At 33.1% G+C, this 13,172-nt stretch overlaps 1 protein-coding gene across 21 annotated transcripts in view; it reads right to left on the bottom strand.

Moving 5' to 3' along the window:
- Nucleotides 1-512: 512 nt before the first annotated feature.
- The window catches only part of OXR1 (oxidation resistance 1), a 458,416-nt gene continuing 445,756 nt past the window's right edge, over nt 513-13,172 (bottom strand). For 11 of the 21 annotated variants that reach the window (XM_070630806.1, XM_070630808.1, XM_070630807.1 and 8 more), the window contains 5 exons: nt 9,110-9,235; nt 8,171-8,323; nt 6,037-6,132; nt 4,355-4,428; nt 513-2,423 (listed from right to left, as the gene is read on the bottom strand). In XM_070630806.1, the coding sequence (XP_070486907.1) occupies nt 2,288-2,423; nt 4,355-4,428; nt 6,037-6,132; nt 8,171-8,323; nt 9,110-9,235 (585 nt within the window). In that variant the 3' untranslated portion in view covers nt 513-2,287. Of the gene's footprint in view, nt 2,424-4,354; nt 4,429-6,036; nt 6,133-8,170; nt 8,324-9,109; nt 9,236-11,072; nt 11,154-13,172 lie in introns of all 21 variants that reach the window. The other 10 variants (XM_070630802.1, XM_070630803.1, XM_070630810.1 and 7 more) reach the window with 1 other exon arrangement.

Genomic DNA, 13,172 nt, shown 5'->3' with positions numbered 1-13,172 from the left:
AACAAAGCTCTTCATAACATTAGTCTTACCTTGCTATGCACTCCCCATGAAAAAAAGAACCTAATTTAAAAGTATCAAATGACTTGCACTTCTCCACATGTCAAGTACCCTCTCACTTCCCCATTTTTTTTCTTTTTTTGCTGAGGAAGATTTTCTCTGAGCTAACATCTGTTGCCAATCTTCCTTTATTTCGTACGTGAGCCACCACCACAGCATGGCCACTGATGAGTGAGTCCATGCTCAGGAACCAAATCCGGGCCACTGAAGCGGAGCATGCCAAAACTTAACCACTAGGGCATCAGGGCTGGCCTCCCCATTTTTTAGACTGTGGTACTTCCCTCAATGTGAATGCATCCTTCCATCACTATTATCACTCTTACCACCACCACCATCACCACCACCACTGCCAAGGGTACTAGAAGCATTTTTACAGATAAAAAATAATAGTATGCTTGATCAAAGACTTCTTAGATATGAAAATAACTTGATTATTCAATAAGTCCAAACTCAAATTTGTATTTATGTATTTAATTTTATTTGGTATACACAACTATAACTTTATTGTAATTCAAATCCAATACAGGATTTTTTTTTTTTTTTTAATGATTAGTCAACTCCACAAAGACAATAATACTGCTGTGGAAGACCAGAGGTGGGGGAAAACTGATATGTTTATTTACAATTCCTTATATTGTAAACATTTAATCTATATACTGTTACTAACTTATAATGAGAAAGCTTTACATAGACAAGGAAGTGATGCCCTGCATTTCTATTCATATTCAGCAATAGCATATTAAATAGAACATCAGATTTTCTTTTCCATTAATATTATGCTTTCTTTAGATAATTATCTAAACTTTCAAAAGGTCTAAATATATTCAAGTGCTATACAACTAAAACTACTTTAGCCAACATATTTGGCTTATAATTCATTTTTAGAATAATTTAAAGTGCTATAAGCAACCTGGCAATCAACACTTTCTATAAGAACAAAACTACCTTTAAACATTAATTTACAAGATAATATACAATGTTTATCTGGAATAGCTGAAATTTCAGCACAAGGTCACTGTCACATGTATAACAGCAGGATTTTTTGTGTGTGCATAACATGAAGCTTTGAAATTGATGGATTATTGCCACAATGGCTTATTATTGGTCTCCTACAAAAGAGGATAAGAACTACTAGTATATTCTAGCTTTTCTTTTTTTTTTGTTGAGGTCACTTGACAGTAAGTTTGCATATGCAACAAGTCTACTGAGTTACAATATTGTCTACTATAATCACTGCCCTTTTATAACAGCAAATGCTAACGGTAATTAATAACACATACCACTCAAAAAAAATCACAAGTTTTTTTCCTTTTGAAGAGGAACCTATATTTTGGGAGTTGGTGTGTAACAAGGCTAAAACAACAGAACTATAAAACAGGTTACCTGACACAATATGTTGAAGAAATATGCATCTGTTTCATAGTTTTTATACTTATGATAATGCCCTGCTAAGCTACAAATATGTAAATAGTATATTTTCTTGCTTGACATATTAAATTCAGTAGAATCACCAAGTTCTCATTCTCCTGTGTCATTTTATAACTCTTCACCCGATAATTCAATGATAAAACATTTGCCCAAACCTGTAGATCATGTGTGTTGTGGTCTATTACAACCAGAATTCTCAAGTTTCATTTTTATTAAAATGAAATTAAGAATACCTGAAAAATTAATAAAGAGAATGTTGTAGTGTGAATTAAAACTAGAACTCAGTAGTCTACAAAGTATACATTATTTTGGCATGTATTTTTTTCCTTCATAAGAATAAGTAGAGCACATCCAAAGGTCACCTGCGCCAACCTCACATATACAGTAGTATCTAGTCTTCATTCCCTCAATGCCCCAATTAGACTGCTCTAGTAAAACAATCAATATAGTTTTAAAAATAATAAACCAAAATAGGTTCAACAAAAGAGCACCATCCTATTAGGAGACTTGAGATAACATGGATTGTAGATGAGGTGGTCACTATGATCAAAATGCTGCCAATATTCTGACAAAACTCAAGCTGTTATACTCCATGGACCTATGCCGTGGTCTAAACCTAAACAACTCTGGGACAGAAACATGATTTTAAAAATAAATTCCAAAATTATAGCTGTAATAAATGCTGATACCAACTAATTTTAAAGCACGAATGACATGTTACATTGTATTGCTTCTTGAACTTTCCAAACAATGCTTGTCCATGTCAGGTTTGGGCCATCATCCTGCTAAGACAGCATTCTATTTATTCAAAAGCCCAGATTTCAATGTCTTGGATAAAGAAGTCTTCCTTCTTAGAAAGTGTACGATTCCCAAATGTTTTACAAGAATGGCTTCTTCCATGGTAGAGATCTCCATCAAGCCAAAGGGCAAATTCTCCTCTGCAATACATAAAAGAAAACAGTTTTAACAATAATCTCTAAGTACTTATGTCACAAATTGTAAAATAATAATTGCAGAGGTTGTGAAATAATAATTTAAATGAGACATTTCAAATCCAACAACTCTAAAATCATTAATTTTTCCAAACCCTTCCCCACTTCTTTCCACACTGGCGCAAGGCAATTTTGTCTTGTTCATATCTCATTAAAAAATCACTTAATATACAGACCTAGGAATAAAATGAATCCTATAAAATGAACTTCACATAGAATTAGCTTTTGAGATAGGCACTACTCCCTGTTAATGCTTTCTCTGATTTATGGGTTTCTCTTTGCTGTATGGTTTTAATACATTTGACATGAATTTCTCAGAGGCATGAAAAATCCATTATGATCTAAAATAAAATGTGGGTTAATGTTAAGGATTCAATCTCCAAGTCACAGCTGAGAAAACTTTAGACTTGAGTTTGCTCAAGGTCCCACAATATATATTGAAGCTGGAATCTGAATCAAGTCTGACTCCAAAGCCTACATTCAGTCCATCGTATCACGATTTTGATTTCTTTGGGGCTCCTGTTTGGAATCCTGGAATATGAAGTCCCTGTAGCTCCTGTTTTTCAGCCTGTACTCTCCTCTCTCAAAGACTGAACTTGTCTTATTATCAAACGACCCAATGGTTAGTTTAGCTTGCTGGAATCAGGTAGAATCAAAATCAAGCTCCAGAAGACATCTAATGATATTGTATATGTTATTTTCAAAGACTCAAGTCACCCAAAACAGCTTGAAATTATAAGCCACTTTGGTGTGAGGCCTGCCCGGAGAGCTAAGGTAATCACATGTAAGACTATCATTTGGAGTAGGGCTGAATGACTGCCTCTTCCTCACCACAAAAAAGAAGTGTAATTGGAACAAATAAACATTATGTGCTGATTCCAACAACCAAAAATAACATGGTTTTTAGTTACCTGGTTATGTCCTTCAGAGAAGGCTATAATAACCATGGTTATTTTTTAATCACTGATCACGACTCCAAACACCTATCTACAGAGAAGTTGTAAGAGAATTTGTTAGAGTCACTCAGGATGATGAATATTCTTACAGGCTAACATGATTCTGTGGCCTGAATGAATTATTATTATATATTCTCAACTGTGGGAAACAAATAACGCTTTTATAGGTTTGGGAATTATTTAGCATACTTTATGTCTGATCCTGAAGGATAAAGAGAAATAACAAACGAAGGAATTGATGTTTGCTAAGCACTATTTGAGAAGTCTAGGCTTGGAGACAGGAGAACAAACTACCTCCAAACGCCGTAAAGACTAAATGAAGTTGAGATATAAGAAACAAATAAGAATAAGAAAGTTTCTCATAGTGCTTGCTTTGCCAAAAGAATCAAATAAAATTATTAACTCATACTGTTAAAAACAAAATAAACAAGAAAATAAACCCTGAAAACTTGGGAGGTCACTAAAATTTTTTGCAGGAAAACAAATTTCTAGTATTGTCTAAAATATCAAGCCAAATAGTCTCCTGAGTAGAGTGTCATGAAAAAAAACTGGACTTTTTTCATACATTGGGAGAAATAACATACCACCATGGTTTTTCAAAATTAGAGAAGTTCTAAGGTATTAGTATATTTCTCTTTCAAATACCAACAAGTCACTGTACTCTAAAGAAAAGGATGAGTTTTAATCAAAAGGGAATCAAGCAAAGAGCAGTTTAAAATGAGTAAAACAAATATTCTGCCAATAGTTTCAAATACTAAACTTAAGCATCTTTTTGCAAATATATTATATTTTCTTAGTGATAACACACAAATTAGGATTCTACTGTCAAGACTTTCCAAAGATAACTGATTTTATAAATAACACAAATGAACTTTTAAAATTTCTTTAAAATTCTCATGGTAAAATGTTCAAGAGACTTACCCTCCACCACCAAAAGCTAGTGAATCCATGTCTCCTTTGATAAAAAACATATTATCTCCTGTCCACTTAAAGACCTACGTAAATGAACAAAATCTTTAAATATGTAAATGAAAATGGTCAATATACAGAGTTAGTATTCCTAAACCCCAAACAGTTAACAAAGCCTAAATTGATAGTAAGAAGAATAACAACAAGAACAGAAAAAGTTTGGGCAGAAGAGTCTGGTGCTTTGGGTTTTAGCGTTTGTATGACTAAACGTGAAAGCAGCACATGCTCTACTGCAACATAAGCTTCAATTCCAATTCCTCAAATCTTATCATCTCTTCATACATACTTCTCTGTTCTGACTATATAGATATCAAGAGTTGGATGGTTAATGAAAAAAGCTGAAGAATGTAAAAAATCAGTTAAAAAGACACCATTAACTTTTAACATGAAACATAAATGTACATTAATTTGATAATATTTTAAGATTTTGATATGGGGCCAAGTCTTTTCTTTGGGTATGGATTTGCCTATCATCCTTCTTATATAAGTCCATAACAGGTTTACGATTTCCAGTTTCAATTTCTTTAAAGAGCAGCAGGAACATAAAAATACTTGAGAAATCTGAGGGCAAAACTTCTAGATACTAATATTTTTAAATACTTTTTTTCTAACCTTTCATGGGAGTTTTACCTAAACCTAATACAACTGCAATTTCTAGCACTTACCTTTATCAAGTTTTCCCAGAGTATTCAGTTCATTTCAGTAAAATAAACTTTAACACTCACTTTTTCATAGTTACAGAACATTTGATTCATTACACCATTATAGCTATCAGGTAGAAAGAGCATAAAAAAGTTTGAGAATAAGTACAACTGAAGCTTAAAAAAATTGTAACAAGCTTCCAGTTAGCTGTACAGGCATCAGTTGATATATTTTACAGAGGGAATGAAAAGCATTGGTTAACCTGGTGAGCCAGTTAAGCCAAGTTTGTTAAGACAGCTTCTTTAGTGTTATCAAATCTTTTCTATTTTGTTCATTATAGAAAATGTTCCTAAAGATCATTCTCTCTTTTTTTAACCAATTCTGTTGATTCCATTTTTCAAGATTATAACTTCATCTCTTATGAATGGTTTGACATGCTGAATCTTAAGGTACCTGAGATGGTGGGACTGCACTCAATGTTTTAAACAAAGTCAAACATTCACTAAAATTCACGTGTATCTTTACATTTTAGATCTTACTCGCATTAGAATGTATTCAATTCAAGTTAGTTAAGCCACAATAAAGAAAAAGAAACCTGGTAATCACTTCTCATTTAAACTTAAATAATTTATTTTTTAAGTTTTCAAGACCTACTTATTTCATTAAACTTATTTAGTCATTAAAAGTTTGTAGGAATTTCACAATGAGAATTCATAAACAGAATAGGAGTAATAACGTATACTCCTTATTGAGTCCATGATGTGAGTCTGGCACCATGCCAAGTATTGCACATCTATGATTCTCATTTAATTTTTAAACAACTTTGTTACATGTTATGATCCCCATTCTATCCACAGGAAAGTGGAAGCTCAGAATGGTCAAAAAAGTGCTAAAGAGAGAGAGTCAAATGCAAGTGTGCATGACTCCAAAGTGCATGTTCTTTTCATTATGCCATCTCTTTATAAACTGAATACTGGAATAACTGTCCTTACCTCAAACTCTGGACAGAATGTAAAGACAAAGGTCTCTCCTGTACCATAAAAACCATCACTCACTTTAAATGGCTCAGATGCTAATGCACCAAAAACCTAAGGATAAAAAAAGGCATGTTCAATGACACGACTATTAATTTGTTTCAGTAAGCATTATTCCATTATATGTTCAAGTAAAATGCAAAAAGATAGAAATCTAGTATAGTTTTATCTACTTGTACTTAAAAAGGGAAACATGATGAGCTTCTATATTATTCACATTACTGTCAAGTACAAATCATATCAATTACTCAATAGAGAAAAAACAGTTTTTTCCTAGGTTTAATCTACAAAGATGCTTATTATAACAATTAAACAGACAATCTTAAAAAGTGGCTCACACATTTCAGCAGGATTTATGTGCACAATGTATGTACAATAAGGATAACATGCTGCTATTGGATTGTAGCACTTAGGGAAGCAAAATCCCTTCAGTGTAGGTACACTACTATGGTAATGTGACGCATGCAACTTTTTGGTCAGTGATGAATGGCATATACAACGGTGGTCCCATGAGATTAATACCACGCAGCCTAAGTGTGCAGTTAAGTTATACCATCTAGGTTTGTGTCAGTACACTCTATGATGTTCACACAATGACGAAATCACTTAGCAAAACATTTCTTAGAATGTATCCCTGTAGTTAAACAACACATGACTATACTAAAAAGGTATGCTATCTTTTTCTTAGACAGTAAACTCCGAAAAAGAAAAAGAAAAAGAATATAAAATAGATAGTAAACTCCATGATGGTCGGCCTTGGATCTGAATTGTTTGGTCCTATAATGCCATGACCGTACACAGTTCAAGACACACAGTGGATACCCTAAAAGAAGAACGATTGAATAAGAGACCTGGACAAGTCATTTCAGTGCTCTGGGTCCATTTCCACATCATAAAATGGGAATGTAGAGAGTCTGACAGATGATCTCTACAGTTAACTGTCTCTCCTAACATTCTATTTTTACAGTCAATTTTTAAAATAGACTTTCTCATTGAAAGGTATATATATATATATAAAATATAAATGTACAAGTTCAATTTGGAATTATCACAAAGTCAAGTCCCATTTATCCCTTCATTTAGACCAAGAAACAGAACATTACCAACACTCCTTTCACAAGCTCTCTTTGAGCCTCCTCTGCACCACCACCCCCACTTTCCCAAAGGAAGCCACTGGCCTGACAATACCATAGGTTTGTTTTGCCCATTTACGAACTTGCTATAAAAGGAATCATAAGAAAGTTACTCTTTAGTATCTCATTTTTCACTCAATATTATGCTTGTGACACTTATCTATGTCATCGCACATAGCAGTAGTTCATTCATTTTCATTGCTGCAAATACTTTTTATTGGTTGTATAACCTTGGGAAAGTTGATGAAACTCTTAAGTCATAGGTAACTCACCTTTAAAACAGAGATGATTAAAGTATCAACCTCACAGGGCTTTGATGATTAAATAAGATAATGCAGATAAAGTGATTAGTCACGTGTGCATAATAAGCATGCGAAAGGTGTTGCAGTAGTAGTGTCTTGTTTTGTTTTATAAATTAATATTGCTATTTCACCCTCTCATTACTCTCCAGTGCTGGTAATTGACTTAAACTTGCTGTTTCAGGAACAAACCAATGTCTCTCTTGCTTATCTGTGGTTTTAGTCTTGGTATCATCCTCACACAATTATCTTCAAATTTCAAAACTTTACTTACGCTTCAAGACTGTCAATGTCCATCCTTGCTGTGAATCTCATTCTTTTCTCCCCAAAAAAGATGTGAACAACTCTTAATCTAAACAGCCTTTTGGCTTCTTCTAGGTTGTTAGCACACGTGGCATATTTTACTTGGCATTAGAGACACTGGTATACTTAAATGTTCTTTTCTACCAGACTACCATCCCTTTGAAGGCTGGAACTCTAATTATTCATGCTCATATCTACCTTCTGTAGCACTCAGCATTGCTTTGCATATTAAAAGTATTCAATAATTATCAGTTAGACTTAAAATGTACTAATGAAAATAATTTTCATCAAAAGAATATGCTAAAAGTAACTGCAATCTCTTAAAGGGTAAACTGTCTACATAGTTACTTTTCATACCTGCCCATCACTGTCTTTAATCACCATCAGCACTGGGGTGTCTAAACCTGTCATTGTTCGATAAAGGGTCTTCAAGCTTGTGCCATGCTTCCCAGTCCCATAAACAAGGGTCCATGGATAGCCAATTGTCCTTGGTGGAAGATGCTTGGTAAGCTTTAAAAAATAAAATGTTAACATTTACTTGATAGCTTATTGTCAATTTGTAGGGTACTATTGCCAATTGGAATTTAATGAAATGCTACAAAATGAAGGCTACAAAAATAACAGTAGAAATTACTTATCATTCTCAAAGATACTGAGATGCCTGAAGAATAATTGTACATTTCTCAGTATGAAGTATTAATTACCCACTAGGAAAAGAAAGAATCAGGCCAAACAAGAAACAGATTAGAACAGAGATAAGAAACATGGACTACTTATTGTTTGTGCTCTCTGTATTGAACAAAAATATTGAATGGACTGTTAGCTTAATTATTAATAACCTCACAAACAATGGGCTCTAGAGTCAGACTACCAGAATTAGAAATCAAGCTTCAATACTGTATAGCTGTTTGACTTTGAACAAGTTACTTAACCTCTCTATGCCCAAGTTTCTTTGCTAATAAAATGCACACAATAAGAGTATCCAGCTCCTACAGGTGTTGTAACAGTTATATGAGATAATTCACATTAAGCAAGTAACCGGCACACAATAAGAAATTAAATATTGGCTATTGTAGTGTTGCATCTAAATTGCTCTTATTTATTTTAATATTCTGCTTACCCAAATCTCCCAATATCCTCTATTATACTAGCTGCTATATTTCTTTTACTTTTTCTTAATGGGAGAGGAAGAGTAGTAGCAGTAACCCTGCTTCTTTAGTTTTCAAAACAACTGAAGAGGTTGTTTTACTCTCATGGGCACATACTCTGAAATGCACACACGTGGGTATGTCATACCTTTTCAATTTGATCTGGCAGTAAGAGTTCACTAGGATCACTTAGGTTTGGTCGAAAAGATTCAGACTCCAGGTCTGCTTTCACTGGAGCAAGCTGCTTTGAATTTATGTCTTCCCTTGTAGTAATCTAAGGAAGTAAAACAGCAGCAGTATATTAACATAAAATTGCAAAATGCTTTCAAAAATTTCAGCCTTTTGAGAGAAATCAAACTTCATTCCTTAGAAAAGGTGCCTAAAACTTTAATTTAGGATTTTAGAAGGGAAAAGATGCTCCATCTAACAACAATGATATATCCAGTGCAGAAAAAGTCTTTCAACTATACGCAGACATTTTTCTCATCTACAACATGAGGTGGGACAGGCAATGAATGATAAACCCCCTTATTTCTGTGTAAAAGAAGATAGTTGCATGCAAACTTTAATTTTGCTGTCGAAGGGCAAAAGTGAGACAGCTAGTTTGCTTTTTATTGTGCTATTTAAAATATGCGGAATTTGTTTTTCATGGTAAACATAAAATTTGCCAAAAATAACTAAGAAAGCTTCCTGGGTGTCAAAATTTTAATTTAAAGAATATACGATAAGTATAAATTTTCATTTGGGTGTGCATGTGTGCATGTGGATTTACTTGCTTCATTGAAAAATTTACCATTACTTTTAAAAAATCTTCATTATCTTTACTTTCTAAACACTTTTTTTATCTAGTTGGACCAAACAATAAATTTAAAAGTTAAATTTGTTCACAAAACTATTTTTTAAATTAAATCAATTTGATGCATTAAAAAGAATACATGCTTTTGCTTGATGGAAATGATCTCACTGATATTCTTAAAATTATAAAAATACTGATTAACTCAAAATAAACTCCGATACAGTCTATTCTGTGGGCACTTTCTCATTTTAATTTTATTTTAATATATAAAACAATTAACATTAGAAAATAAAAAATATGACACACAACTATTATTGATTAAACTTTTAAATCAGAAAATAGAATTCTATCGGAGCAGATAACTAAAATGCAGCAATGCTCGGCGACTGTGATTCCAGCAGGAATAAATCTTGTTAAATTAGTTTGTTCCTTTAACAGATTTCTTACCAAACCTAAACAGCACATATTTTCAACCAATACATGTTCTAGAACTGTATTGTTTTTTGATGAGAAGCTAAATTATTTTAATTTTTTCACATCATCACCATGTTTTACCCTTATTTTGATGATGTGAAAGGTTAAAAAAATGTCCAAGGCAGCACGAGAAGCATTAAAAGAAAAGAAAAAAATTCAGTAGTTCTAGCAAAGCCATGAAAGCATATCTCATTAAGAAAAGGAAAACACACAATAATACACAAAACTGAAAAATAAATTCAATTGTATCTCTTTCTTGTTTCTAAAAGATCACAAAGATTATTTTACAGAAATTTAAATAATTTATCTAGTTCTGGTGCCTAACTTATACTATTCCAAAGTATTTCTAATACAAACCAGGAATATCTCAAGAACAAAAACAATTTATCTCATTAAGACACTTGAGGTGAGGATGATTAAACTGAAATACCCTTAAAGAAGAGAAAATATTTATGCCTTGCTATTCAGAAAATTTTCCCATAGTACCACATCTTTAGATTCTGTTTAGTAAAGATTTGATCTCAAACCTAACGACCTTCTTCCAATATAAATTAAAGGAAAACTCCTCATCACTCTAAGAAAACACACACTACTGAGGACAGTTCTAAAGTCACAGAAAATTCCTCTGAATATTTTTCAAATGAAAAGAAGACAGAAAAGATAATCCTACAGCTCTTCAAGGCAACACTGTACTCTTTAACACAAAAAGGAATTTTCTGATGGATTATTTTAGTGCTACAGTCAAAACAAATCCTTCAAAAATGAGATTTGCCCTGACGAATGACACTAAAAACAGGGAGTATTCAATCTCTGGAGGGGTTTAAACTACTGAAGGGGGCACCTGGAGACGTCTGCAGAGTGTGCGCAGTTCTTCAGCATTTAGAGCATCGATCCTGCGGTGATACTCAGCCACTGACACTACCTGAATATGGAGACAGGAAGACAATAATTCCACTGACAGTTGAGAAAGATAGCCAAAACAAAACAAACAAACAAAAAAACTGGAGAAATTTAAATGGGGCAAGAGAAGCGTAATCAGAATTTCTTTCCCCACTCCACGCTGAAAATCGAAGAGATTTATATGTATGAAACTACAGTGAAATACACGTGAATGAGTTTAACCACTACATCCAACTAGCTCACAATTTAAGGTTTATTTTATGGACTGTTTCAGAGAGACAGAATTTGATTGAGTAAATAGAATTATAGTTGTTTATAAAGGAAACACTATACAAAACATCACATGCTTTGCTAGCAACAAATACAACATCTAAAATCTGAATGCCTTGCAGGTTAGAAAGAAAATGGTTAACTTCAATTCTCCATGCCAAATCAAAGTTTAGCTCAAACATCATATCCTAATGGCAATGTTGGAAGAATTTCTTCTAGGCAAAGGCGACAAACATACTCATACTATATGATCTGTATCATAAAAAAGGAGGAGAAGAAGCAAGAAAAAGATATGAAGTACATTTTAAAACCTAAGGTACTAAGAAAAACTAGCTCTAGAAAGTAGATATTTAGATTCTTAAAAGCATATCTAATCAACAGTACCTTCTCAGGCACATCTACTTCAGCCTTTTTAAATGACGTTTTTCAAAAAGTTTTTGCCTCTTCTCTATCTTACTTCTTTATGATTGATACTGTAGCAGTTGTGACTAAAACTTAATGACTTTCCTACATTCCAAATTCCTAAGGGAATTTCTTTATCTTTTGTAATTGCCTAGACAAGTCTTTTGCATACTGCTAAATTTGAAAGCCATATATGACAGATAAACACTACAAAAAGCCCACAAAAACAGACAAGTTTCCTCAGGTTGACACAACAGCTACAGCTTTTTCAGATCATGACATAATTCCCAAAACAGTAACCATAACATAGTGAACTCTGGTGGTGCCATAAATACGTGCTGATTCTCCTGAGCTATGACAAACTCCTCTTGTGATCGATTAGTTATACGCAGAGGTTCTGGCCAAAAAATACAGTTAAACCAAAGGGCCCATAAAGAGTTCAGTCTCCCAAGCTGGGTTTTAAGGCTCTTGTTCAGCCAACTAAAATGAATGAGTCACCAGTAAACATCAAGGTAACTCTAATACCAAATAGGGTTTTTATGTAAATAAAATGAGGAAATGACATGCATATAAAAGACTGAGTATAGAGCCCAATATATAGTAAATGAGAGCTACTATTATTAAACTACTTTTACTTGATTATTTTTCACCAACTACCCTAAGGACTAAACGATAATACCTAAAGAGTCTCCTTATTTATTTTTGATATTAAAATACTTCCATTTTGAGAGCTCAACTACTTTGTACACTTTGAATGACTATTCTGAAATTAGTTTCAAATTTCAGTACTAGATAAAAACATTAAAGATCATTGAATTAAGAGGAACAGAATTTTCAATAAAGATAAAACAAAAAATTAGGTAGTGAAAACAAAAAATCACAACCTTGCTTTTCTGTGGCCAGCAAAAAAACATCTCCACTAATATTTAATGGCCAGTTTTAATTTTCTTTCTTTTTCCCATGGCATCCAGTCTAATCAGGAGTCTCCTAGCCAAGAATTTTCAAATTATATGACTTATCTACTCCTCTGCATTCCTTCTATCCCTCTACTTAACACTGATCTTACACTTATTTCTTAAAGCTTCTTCTTTTATCACATTAAACACACTTCCTGGATGGAACTGAAATTGAATCATGCTCACAAAAAGGATCAGTTATAATCTAACTGTATCACCATCACTGAGAGTAGGAGTTATCAGTGAGGGAACCATGAACTGCTATCATAAGTATAAACTTAGGACATTTAGTAAAGTCCTAGTTTATTTAATGTCACAAATCTAACTTTTCTCATTCATACTTTTTTTTAAAAAGCTGTACTCTTTTCTGGGACTTATAAACTTGTCACTTCCTTAACCCTATTTTAAATATT

The sequence above is a fragment of the Equus przewalskii genome, chromosome 8 (assembly GCF_037783145.1).
Source record: "Equus przewalskii isolate Varuska chromosome 8, EquPr2, whole genome shotgun sequence".
Lineage (NCBI taxonomy): Eukaryota > Metazoa > Chordata > Mammalia > Perissodactyla > Equidae > Equus > Equus przewalskii.
This window is presented reverse-complemented; position numbering and strand designations above follow the sequence as displayed.